Source organism: Phyllopteryx taeniolatus, chromosome 2 (genome assembly GCF_024500385.1).
Source record: "Phyllopteryx taeniolatus isolate TA_2022b chromosome 2, UOR_Ptae_1.2, whole genome shotgun sequence".
Classification (NCBI taxonomy): Eukaryota; Metazoa; Chordata; class Actinopteri; order Syngnathiformes; family Syngnathidae; genus Phyllopteryx; species Phyllopteryx taeniolatus.
This window is the reverse complement of record NC_084503.1, coordinates 37964257-37976532: the sequence shown is the minus strand read 5'-3', so window position 1 is coordinate 37976532 and position 12276 is coordinate 37964257. Positions and strand designations below refer to the sequence as shown.

Here is a 12276-nt window from a genome sequence, read left to right as displayed (position 1 = left end):
CCAGTCCACGAGAGCAGCACAGCAAACTCGTACGTGCGGTTCTGACCGTGCGCATTGAAGCCCGGGACAAAGTTGCCGACACAATGGGGCTTCTCGCTGGCGGCGTCGGCCGCTTTCGGAACCGAGTACGGTCGGGTCGGACGTGGAGTCGCGTCTTCATGTCCATTTCAACAAGTTTTCGCAATAGCGCAGCTCTCGCGCTGGTATGTTCATTGTTTATTTACACTATCTGTGTGGGAACTTCCTTTGTTTACTTTTACACAGAGATGCTCGCCAACGTCGCTAGCTAATTTAACGTTAATTAGCTGCAAAAAGCTGCATGTCTCATTCAAAGGTTGATTATATGGTCACCAAAACGGTTTTGATTTTACCCCAAAGTTTGATCATTTTGATCTGAAGGGGGCGTGGCTATTTGTGGTGGGTTCAGAACATTGAGGCAAATATTGATGAAATATATATAAAATACAATGTACAGTAACTGACTAGTAGCTCTCCAGCAACTAGTTGCCATCCGGCTCCGAAGCTCAAGTATATCACTTTTAACTTTAGGGATGCACCAATGGCCCATTTTCAGACCGAATATAAGTACTTACACTTGAGTACACTCCAAGGACCAATACTTGATAAATGATAATGCTACTATTACTCGCAATTGGGATGAAAATGTTTTGTTTTAATCAAATATTGTTCAGAAACTGAACACTTAACTTTTCTTGAGCATGGCATAAGTTTCAGTCAGACTCGCCTCCACACACACCTTGGGCTCTGGTACCAGTCCTCTCGAGAGGGGTTGGACTCTCTTCCACTCTGGAGTTGCCCATGGTGAGAGGCGCCGAGCAGGTGTGGGTATACTTATTGCCCCCCGGCTCGGCGCCTGTACGTTGGGGTTCACCCCGGTGGACGAGAGGGTAGCCTCCCTCCGCCTTCGGGTGGGGGGACGGGTCCTGACTGTTGTTTGTGCCTATGCACCAAACAGCAGTTCAGAGTACCCACCCTTTTTGGAGTCCTTGGAGGGGGTGCTGGAGAGCGCTCCCGCTGGGGACTCCATTGTTCTGTTGGGGGACTTCAATGCTCACGTGGGCAAAGACAGTGAGACCTGGAAGGGCGCAATTGGGAGGAACGGCCCCCCCGATCAGAACCCGAGCGGTGTTCTGTTATTGGACTTCTGTGCTCGTCACGGATTGTCCATAACGAACACCATGTTCAAGCATAAGGGTGTCCACACGTGCACTTGGCACCAGGACACCCTAGGTCGCAGTTCGATGATCGACTTTGTGGTCGTGTCATCGGACTTGCGGCCGCATGTCTTGGACACTCGGGTGAAGAGAGGGGGGGAGCTGTCAACTGATCACCACCTGGTGGTGAGTTGGCTCCGATGGTGGGGGAAGATGCCGGTCCGACGTGGCAGGCCCAAACGTATTGTGAGGGTCTGCTGGGAACGTCTGGCAGAATCCCCTGTCAGAAGGAGTTTCAACTCCCACCTCCGACAGAACTTTGCTCATGTTCCGGGGGAGGCGGGGGACATCGACTCCGAGTGGACCATGTTCCGCGCCTCCATTGCTGAGGCGGCCGACCGGAGCTGTGGCCGTAAGGTGGTCGGTGCCTGTCGTGGCGGCAATCCCCGAACCCGTTGGTGGACACCAACGGTGAGGGATGCCGTCAAGCTGTGGAGTCCTATCGGGCCTTTTTGGCCTGTGGGACTCCTGAGGCAGCTGATGGGTACCGGCTGGCCAAGCGGAATGCAGCTCTGGTGGTCGCTGAAGCAAAAACCCGGGCATGGGAGGAGTTCTGTGAGGCCATGGAGAAAGACTTCCGGACGGCTTCGAGGAAATTCTGGTCCACCATCCGACGTCTCAGGAGAGGAAAGCAGTGCACCACCAACACTGTGTATAGTGGGGATGGGGCGCTGCTGACCTCGACTCGGGACGTTGTGAGTCGGTGGGGAGAATACTTCGAAGACCTCCTCAATTCCACCGACACGCCTTCCCATGGGGAAGCAGAGTGTGGGTTCTCTGAGGCGGGCTCTCCTATCTCTGGGTTTGAGGTCACCGAGGTAGTTCAAAAGCTCCTCGGTGGCAGGGCCCCGGGGGTGGATGAGATTCGCCCGGAGTTCCTAAAGGCTCTGGATGTTGTGGGGCTGTCCTGGTTGACACGCCTCTGCAACATCGCGTGGACATCGGGGACAGTGCCTCTGGATTGGCAGACTGGGGTGGTGGTCCCCCTTTTTAAGAAGGGGGACCGGAGGGTGTGTTCCAACTACAGGGGGATCACACTGCTCAGCCTCCCTGGTAAGGTCTATTCAGGGGTGCTGGAGAGGAGGGTCCGTCGGGAAGTCGAATCTCAGATTCAGGAGGAGCAGTGTGGTTTTCGTCCTGGCCGTGGAACAGTGGACCAGCTCTACACCCTCGGCAGGGTCCTCGAGGGTGCATGGGAGTTCGCCCAACCAGTCTACATGTGTTTTGTGGACTTGGAGAAGGCGTTCGACCGTGTCCCTCGGGGAGTCCTGTGGAGAGTGCTTCGGGAGTATGGGGTACCGAACCCCCTGATACGGGCTGTTCGGTCCCTGTATAACCGGAGTCAGAGTTTGGTCCGCATATCCGGCACTAAGTGGGACTCGTTCCCGGTGATGGTTGGGCTCCGCCAAGGCTGCCCTTTGTCGCCGATTCTGTTCATAACTTTTATGGACAGAATTTCTAGGCGCAGCCGAGGCGTAGAGCGGGTCCGGTTTGGTGGCCTCAGTATTGCATCTCTGCTTTTTGCAGATGATGTGGTTCTGTTGGCTTCATCAAGCCGTGACCTCCAACTCTCATTGGAGCAGTTCGCAGCCGAGTGTGAAGCGGCTGGGATGAGAATCAGCACCTCCAAATCTGAGACCATAGTCCTCAGTCGGAAAAGGGTGGCATGCCATCTCCAGGTCGGGGATGAGATCCTGCCCCAAGTGGAGGAATTCAAGTATCTTGGGGTCTTGTTCACGAGTGAGGGAAGAATGGAACGGGAGATCGACAGGCGGATCGGTGGAGCGTCTGCAGTGATGCGGACTTGTATCGATCCGTTGTGGTAAAGAAGGAGCTAAGCTGAAAGGCAAAGCTCTCGATTTATCGGTCGATCTTCGTTCCTACCCTCACCTATGGTCATGAGCTGTGGGTCGTGACCGAAAGAACAAGATCCCGGATACAAGCGGCCGAAATGAGTTTCCTCCGCAGGGTGTCCGGGCTCTCCCTTAGAGATAGGATGAGAAGCTTGGTCATCCGGGAGGATCTCAGAGTAGAGCCGCTGCTCCTCCGCATTGAGAGGAGCCAGATGAGGTGGCTGGGGAATCTGATTCGGATGCCTCCCGGATGCCTCCCTGGTGAGGTGTTCCGGGCATGTCCCACCGGGAGGAGACCCCGGGGACGACCCAGGACACGCTGGAGAGACTACATCCTTTGGCTGGCCTGGGAACGCCTCGGGATCCCCCCGGAAGAGCTGGATGAAGTGGCTGGGGAGAAGGAAGTCTGGGTGTCCCTGCTGAAGCTACTGCCCCCGCGACCCGACCCGGATAAGCGGTAGAGAATGGATGGATGGATATATATATATATATATATATATATATATATATATATATATATAATTACAGTCTAAACTTGACATTACTGACACTTTTTTAAAATCCAGCTGCATGTTCTTCTTACAATCTTCCCACACGTTTCACTTAAATGTAGCCTGTGAAACAAGGCTTTTCAGTTATCTGGTCTCAGGCCAAACACTTGGAGCACCATGTAAAAGGGGTACATTGATAAAAGACAAAGTAGAAATAAGAGACGAAAAAGAACATCGAGTCTGGTGGATATATAAGTAGGAATACAGATTCCATTTTATGTTTTTTTTTTTTTTTAAGTTGGCCCCTGTGCGCTGTGCTGGTGCTTATTAATGAAGCCTAAACCATGCCTTCGCCATCTGGTGGCTTGCTGACTTAAGTTGCAGGCATTGCTTCATATGAAGCACTTTTCATATGCAGCATTTTAAATGTAAAAAAAAAAAATCGCAGATGATCAGGCTCATTTAATTGTGGCAGCCAAAATCGCGATCGCGATTAAAATTCAATTAATTGTGTAGATATAATGGAACACGTGTATTTCCCCTCCACAGGTTATTAAAGACCACCACTGTTACTTAAAATGTCGACCATCTTTATTGCAGAAGACATCACTGATCCAGAGAAAATGTGCTGGACTTCACCAGCACGGAGTCCCGTTTGTTCGTTTACTCAACTCAGCCAAACCGCCCAGAGGTATTTTACAGTACACGGAATTGCCTGTGCATTTTTGAGTCAAGTAAGGCTTTTTTGCTAATTTTGTTTTCCCTGTGCAATTCATTTAGGGTTTGAAAAGTTCTTCCCTAAGAGAACAGGGACTGCAAGTGCCAGCAAATCAGCTGACGGTGAGGTTTAAAGCAAAGTAGGAACAGTTTGTTGTTTCTGTTCTTCTTTTATGCGTGGCCCCTTTTTGTCTTTGTGGTGTAGGTGCAGAAAGCAAGGAGCAGGGACCTTTTGGAAAGCAGCAAAGGCAGATGAAAAATGGGGGCGATGAAGGACAAAGAGGAGGCAAAAAGGACAAAGAGTATGATTGGTGGACATATTTTCAGGTGCAGATGAATTTTAAACCTCAAATGTGTAAATCACTTAAAATCCAGCACCAGTTCAGCTCCTCTTTATCCAAATATTCTCACGTCTTTATTGAATAGGATCATTTTCGATCAGACGAAAAAGCACTATGGAACATTGCAATTGGTGTAGCAGGCATGGCCTCTGCATTTTTCTACTTTTACTTCCGGGAGACCGGCATCCAGATCTCCTGGAAGGACTTTGTGCATCACTACTTGAGGAGAGGCTTAGTAAGAGATCCAGATTGTTCAAGTTTTTTTCTCTTCTTGTTGATGCTTCCAACTGCAAGAACTAGAGTAACTTGACTCTTCTTTGTGCTTGTCTACACAGGTTGATCACCTGGAAGTTGTCAATAAACAATATGTCAAAGTAATTCCTGCCCGTGGCGTGAACACGTCAGACGTGGTTAGTAGTAATAATACTGAATGTGTCGTCTCCTAATTTCTTTTTTTATAGTATATTGCACACCGCAACAGACAGTGTGTAGTATTTCCACTCAGCAGTGAGAAAAAGTTGAAACCAAGACTGACAAAATATATATACAGTTACAGTACAGCTTTCCACTGTTATTGTAATTTACATGTGCTTTATTTCAGAATTATTTGTGGTTCAACATTGGCAGTGTGGACTCATTTGAGCATAACCTGGAAGCAGCTCAACAGAAACAGTGTTTGGACACCACATGCAAAGTACCTGTTCTCTACACCAGTGAGAGTGACGGGTAAGAATTATAATCGCACGATTACCAGCTCTTATAGTTGGCGTGTTTACATCACCATGTTGTCTGCCTATCCATAGAACGCTCTTATATAGCATTCTCCCAACCTTACTTCTGGTCGGCTTCTTGCTGCGGGGGACTCGGACGAGCCCGATGGCGGGACTGCGTGGCGGTGGAGGGCGAGCAAACCCCTTCAGTATGGGTCAGTCCAAAGCTAAGATAATCAAAGACGACACTGGTGTTCGCTTCAAGGATGTTGCTGGCTGTGAGGAAGCCAAACTGGAGATTTTGGAGTTCGTCAACATCCTAAAGAACCCTCGGCAGTATCAGGAACTCGGAGCTAAGATCCCTAAAGTAGGCTTGTCATAGGAATATTGAATATGGGCCTGTCTTCAAAGGAAAGTGAGATGTGTTAATGTCCTGTCTCTTGGTGCAGGGTGCAATATTGTCGGGTCCACCTGGAACAGGAAAGACCTTGCTAGCTAAGGCCACCGCAGGAGAAGCTCATGTTCCTTTCATCACTGTCAGTGGCTCCGAGTTCCAGGAAATGTTTGTTGGCGTGGGCGCTGCAAGGGTCTGTAACGTATTTATGTTTACATGCTTTAATTTTAAGTACAGTGGGCCTTATTCACCATCACAGTGTAGGATATTGGTGCCTGGCCTGTGGACCCTTTTCGGCCCGCCATCCATTTTTCAGTGGCCAGCGTCACTTACTAAAAAACATTTGATACAATTAAAACAATTAAAAAATTAAGGGTGGGGGGGCAGTGTGAAATGTGTGTGGAGGAAAAGTGGGGGGTTGTGACAACTACTACAACTGCTATGATAAACTGGTTTTACATAGGGCTTTTCAGGATATGCAGAGACACCAGAGAAACTCTTTACAACAAAATAGTAACAAAATTCCTTTTCGTAACGCCCCTGTGAATAAAGATAATTCAGTTTCAGAAAAAAAAAATGGTTTGCTCACCCTTAGACTACGTGTCACAGGTCCCATATGTGAACATTCACGGTATTGATTCTGAAGTAAATTGCTTGAAACATGGTCAACATACTACAGATTGCTCTTGTTTTTGTTCTGAATGTGGAGATCTGCTCAGTGCGGGGGCGGATCTATTCTTGTGGGATGCAGGGCCGTTGACGACCCCAAAATCCTGAAAAATCCTAAACAGTTTGCCATATCACCTTTTACAGAAAGCTGAGATGCAGCTTCAATTTCTTCAATTTCTCTATATGCAGCCCTTGGAGGAAAATGTTTGGCTATGTAGGATCAATATGTGTACCATATTTCCTGCAAAAGTCACCTCGCTCTTTTGGATGCTAAGCATCTATACGTCATATCGAAATAAATAAAAGTAAGTGGTGTAATTATCTTTTCTATTACCACTAATTTACAGTATATGTCAGAGTGACCGTCATGATCGAATTTAGACAGTGGTAGTTTCTTGTGGTTTGCTGTTCGTGACACAAACGTCCTGTCAAGCATAATTAAGTAGTGCTGTTGCTTTGATGAATCCAGATACCCGCAAATAAACAGAAGGTCTCCTTATTCTGTCTTATATTAGGTCCGGGACATGTTTGCCATGGCACGAAAGAATGCCCCCTGCATCCTCTTCATTGACGAAATTGATGCAGTGGGTAGAAAGCGCAGCAGAGGAAACTTTGGGGACCACAGTGAACAAGAAAACACACTCAACCAGTTACTAGTTGAAATGGATGGTAACCAGATTGTTGCTAATTATTGATCTCTGGGGGTCTCTTGCGACCTTTGTGTCAAATTTGATTTGTTTCATTTCAGGGTTCAAGAGCAGCATCAATGTGGTTGTTATGGCCAGTACCAATCGAGCTGATATCCTAGATCCAGCTCTGATGAGGCCGGGACGCTTCGATCGACACATATACATTGGTACATTATGTGCTCCTGTCTCTAATTATATTAAAAGCCTTACATTATAACACTGTCAATTAGATTTTCACAGTTAATGTAATATAAAAATGCTTCAGGGCTATTAGATTTGCCTGCTCTCTTCTTTGTCTGGTCACTCTTAATGTCATAATTTGCACCCGTCTTGCAGCCTACTGTATTCTTTTATCTTGGTGCTCAGCATGTTCTTGATCTTTTCCTGCCCATCATAAGATCTAATTTACATGCACATTTTACACTGAGGTGGGCAGGCGGCTGCTGTGCCATAGACACGTAGGTTAAACAGGAAAAAGCTAGGATTGGGCCCATGCAAAGTAAATTTAGCTGGCAAGATTGTTGTAGTCCTTGGGTTCTTACTGTATATATAAACAGTGCTGGTAAGAGTATTTTGAGGATATTTTCCTAGGGTCACATGATTAGTTTACTGCAGTTGTTTAGGCTTCTTGGAAATGCATTGCTACAGTTTTTCACTGTTGCATTTTCTCTCCAGGTCCACCAGATATAAAAGGCAGAGCTTCCATCTTTAAGGTGCATCTGAGACCTTTAAAGTTGGACCCAAGTATACAAGATGAGGCTTTAGCCAGAAAGTTAGCTGCGCTAACTCCAGGTTTTACTGGTAAGAAGTTATCACTCTCGTGTTGGGACGCCTTCGCTCTATGTATAAGTAGAATGTTTGTTAACCGCCTCAGTGTAACGTTTGTGTTGTTTTGTGTGTCTCAGGTGCCGACATTGCCAATGTTTGTAACGAAGCTGCTCTGATAGCAGCGCGCCATCTAAACCTGCACATCAACACTCAGCACTTTGAACAGGCAGTCGAGAGGGTCATTGGAGGTGCGTTTATCAACCACAAAAATGTCCTAACTATATACAGCTGAACCTCAATTTAACGGACTAATAGGGAGGAGGCTCGTCCATTAATTTGAAGCACTTTTTTCGTGGCCTCCAAACACCCAGTACAATATAAAATTATTGTAAATAAATGTCAATACAGTATATATGTATATAGACATCAAACACATCAAACTTAACTGCAAAAGCTTAGAGTTTTTCCTTACTCCTACGTATGTCACTTTTGTATTTTCGCGCTGTATTCCTAAAACACTGGCTACGGAAACTCCCGACTCCAACTTCTTGATAAGTTCCAATTTGTCACCAATACTAAGGTTAGTGCACTTCCTTTTCTCACCTCTGTTACGATTGGATGCCATAGTGAAGTGCTCGATTGAAAAGAAAAAAAACAATAAAATGTTGGAGAGACGATGCATGTGTGTACACGACGAGCGCTCAAATAAACAGCGGCTTTCCCTGGAAATAACGACTTTGCTTGCTACGCGCGGGCGTTTTGAATTCAAGCCAGACAAGTAACATTTCTGAAGATTTTGTCTGTTAAATCTGGAGTCTGTTAACTTGAGGTTTTACTGTACAATGGTGCCGTGAGATACGGGTTTAATTTGTTCCATGTTCATAACTCAAAATCCTTTTTTCTCAAATTTTTCCCCATTGAAATTATTCAAATGTCATTCATTCGTTTCAGCCTCCCGGAAAACAACCAACAAATGTGTTTCTGTTTTTGTGTAAGACAAATATCACTGTATAATATTATACTTTATAAAAGTGTAGATTAATGAATGAATTAATAAATGATTAGAATTAAAGACAAACATTTTTGGCCACATTTTGCGCTGCAATTCAATGGACATTGTGCTGCTCCTTACTGTGTTACCTTGGCCACCCAGGGGCAGTATAATACAGACATCCACTACCAGCATCCTGTACATTGAGCCGGTCTCAGCTCCATAGTAAGCGGCAGCAATATTGGTCGTTCTTTGCAGAGGATAAGGAAAATATGCCCGTGAGTCTTGTTATGTCTCCATGTATTTTTGATCTGTAGCTGTGCCAACCAGTGGTAGGGCTAGTTGTCGGACTGCACATTTTAGCAAGTACGCATTTTTACAATTTGATATGCAGAACTGTGGGAAAAAAACTGATGACGCTAATAATTAGTTCCACATAGAATGGAAACATTACGCCTGCCCCAGAATAGAAAAAAAAAAAAGTATTGTCCCGTCATCTTATGTTGTCCTCCATGAAAAACTCAGTGGCTTAACATTCAGCCGAATAAACAAAAACATCACTTTAGCTGAATGTTCATCTGTGGTGGAAGTCTGCTCTATACTGAGCCTCATTCTAATTGAGGACATTTCTTGGCTGTCAGGTCTGGAGAAAAAGTCTCGGGTCCTGCAGCTTCCAGAGCGTACCACCGTGGCGTATCATGAAGCCGGACATGCTGTTACTGGCTGGTTTCTAGAACATGCAGACCCACTATTAAAGGTAAACCACTTGCTGCCTCTCTTGTAGTTCTATTTTGTAACTTGTCTATTTTTAGTTTCTTTCTGTCATTGTCGAATAATCATTAAATTGAGTGTTATCCACTCTCAGGTGTCGATTGTTCCGAGAGGAAAGGGTCTGGGTTACGCTCAGTATTTGCCAAAGGAGCAGCACCTCTTCACACAAGAGCAGCTCTTTGACAGAATGTGCATGATGCTTGGAGGTCGAGTGGCTGAACAGGTTTTCTTTCGTCGGATCACCACAGGGGCGCACGATGACCTCCGGAAGGTCACACAGTCAGCTTACGCACAGGTGATGTCTGCAGCTACACACAATGAAAGTGTAAAAACTCAGATTGGTTTACAGTACTGATGTGTGTATGTTACCGTACATAATGTTGTGTGGAGGGTTAGGTTTGCGTGAAAACATTTTAATAATCCTTGACACAATAACAGAATTCATTGTTTTACATTCTGTTTAAGAATTCTGTTCGTTTTGAATATGTAAACTATTTTCCAAGAACATGAGTATGCGCCACCAAAATTGTACGATGACTTAATTTTCTTAAAAGACTATATTTTGCCACAGAATTGCTTTTATGTATTTTGCTATTATTTCAAAGCGGTTTGGTTAAGTTCCTCTCATGAAATGATTTAATGAAAAAACACTACAGTTAACCCCCAACATACATTAATATTCTACTTGTTTCTTTCTAATAGGTACATGTGGTACAGAATCAAACCAATGACACCCACTGTTAAATTAACATCTTTCCACACATGACTGTCTCAGTTAATCTACAACCCCAATTCCAATGAAGTTGGGATGTTGTGTTAAACATAAATAAAAACAGAATACAATGATTTGCAAATCACGTTCAACCTTAATTTAATTGAATACACTACAAAGACAAGATATTTAATAGTCAAACTGCTAAACCTTATTGTTTTTAGCAAATAATCATTAACTTAGAATTTTATGTCTGCAACACGTTCCAAAAAAGCTCGGACAGGTGGCAAAAAAGACTGAGAAAGTTGAGGAATGCTCATCAAACACCTGTTTGGAACATCCCACAGGTGAACAGGCTAATTGGGAACAGGTGGGTGCCATGATTGGGTATAAAAGGAGCTTCCCTGAATTGCTCAGTCACTCACAAGCAAAGATGGGGCAAGGTTCACCTCTTTGTGAACAAGTGTGCGAGAAAATAGTCGAACAGTTTAAGGACAATGTTCCTCAACGTACAATTGCAAGGAATTTAGGGATTTCATCCTCTACGGTCCATAATATCATCAAAAGGTTCAGAGAATCTGGAGAAATCACTGCATGTAAGTGGCAAGGCCGAAAACCAACATTGAATGCCCGTGACCTTCGATCCCTCAGGCGGCACTGCATCAAAAACCGACATCAATGTGTAAAGGATATCACCACATGGGCTCAGGAACATTTCAGAAAACCAATGTCAGTAAATGCAGTTCGGCACTACATCTGTAAGTGCAACTTGAAACTCTACTATGCAAAGCAAAAGCCATTTATCAACAACACCCAGAAACGCCTCCGGCTTCTCTGGGCCTTAGCTCATCTAAGATGGACTGATGCAAAGTGGAAAAATGTTCTGTGGTCCGAGTCAAATCCATCCATCCATTTTCTGAGTCACTTCTCCTCACAAATTGTTTTTGGAAATTGTGGACGTCGTTTTCTCCGGGACAAAGAGGAAAAGAACCATCCGAACTGTTATGGACTCAAAGTTCAAAAGCCAGCATCTGTGGTATGAGGCTGTGTTGGTGCCAATGCCATGGGTAACTTACACATCTGTGAAGGCACCATTAATGCTGAAAGGTACATACAGGTTTTGGAGAAACATATGCTGCCATCCAAGCAATGTCTTTTTTATTTCATTTCAGCAAGACAATGCCGAACCACATTCTGCATGTGTTACAACAGCGTGGCTTCGTAGTAAAAGAGTGCGGGTACTAGACTGGCCTGCCTGGAGTCCAGACCAGTCTCCCATTGAAAATGTGTGCCGCATTATGAAGCGTAAAATACGACCACGGAGACCCCGGACTGTTGAACAGCTGAAGCTGTACATCAAGCAAGAATGGGAAAGAATTCCACCTACAAAGCTTCATTCAACAATTGGTGTCCTCAGTTCCCAAAAGTCTTTGTCGTGTATTCAATTAAAAATAGGTCGAACATGATTTGCAAATCATTGTATTCTGTTTTATTAATGTTTAACACAACGTCCCAACTTCATTGAAATTGGGGTTGTAGAACTTCTTGTCCTCATTCTTCAGGTTGTACAGTTTGGAATGAGCGTGGCAGTGGGTCCGATGTTTTTTGAGCTCGCACAGCAAGGTCCTATCGTGATGGAGAAACCCTTCAGCGAGCCTACAGCCCAACTCATCGACCAGGAGGTCCGTCAGCTCATTGACTCCGCCTTCCAGCGAACACTCCAGCTCGTCAAGGAGAAAAAAGCAATGGTGGACAAGGTGAAAATTCTTTTTAACTATCGAGGTCCAGATGTGGCTTGAGGAGCCAGAAATTATACTCAAGTAAGACTACTGTTACTTTAGAATTACCCAAGTAAAAGTTAAACATTTAAGAAAGGCCGATGTAGACTAACATGATTCATTGATTGATTAATTTAGTTAATAATTTGTCCCACGT

At 45.1% G+C, this 12276-nt stretch overlaps 1 protein-coding gene across 5 annotated transcripts in view; it reads left to right on the top strand.

Annotated features, from left to right (window-relative positions):
* Window positions 1-18: 18 nt before the first annotated feature.
* Window positions 19-12276, top strand: part of LOC133474396 (AFG3-like protein 1) — a 33227-nt gene continuing 20969 nt past the window's right edge. For 3 of the 5 annotated variants that reach the window (XM_061766086.1, XM_061766085.1, XM_061766084.1), the window contains exons 1-16: window positions 21-203; window positions 4180-4270; window positions 4360-4419; window positions 4502-4623; window positions 4723-4872; window positions 4973-5047; window positions 5239-5363; window positions 5441-5714; window positions 5797-5934; window positions 6926-7079; window positions 7159-7266; window positions 7775-7900; window positions 8005-8115; window positions 9500-9615; window positions 9724-9924; window positions 11904-12098. In XM_061766086.1, the coding sequence (XP_061622070.1) occupies window positions 84-203; window positions 4180-4270; window positions 4360-4419; window positions 4502-4623; window positions 4723-4872; window positions 4973-5047; window positions 5239-5363; window positions 5441-5714; window positions 5797-5934; window positions 6926-7079; window positions 7159-7266; window positions 7775-7900; window positions 8005-8115; window positions 9500-9615; window positions 9724-9924; window positions 11904-12098 (2166 nt within the window). In that variant the 5' untranslated portion in view covers window positions 21-83. Of the gene's footprint in view, window positions 204-2779; window positions 3546-4179; window positions 4271-4359; window positions 4420-4501; window positions 4624-4722; window positions 4873-4972; window positions 5048-5238; window positions 5364-5440; window positions 5715-5796; window positions 5935-6925; window positions 7080-7158; window positions 7267-7774; window positions 7901-8004; window positions 8116-9499; window positions 9616-9723; window positions 9925-11880; window positions 12099-12276 lie in introns of those variants that run through there. The other 2 variants (XM_061766088.1, XM_061766087.1) reach the window with 2 other exon arrangements.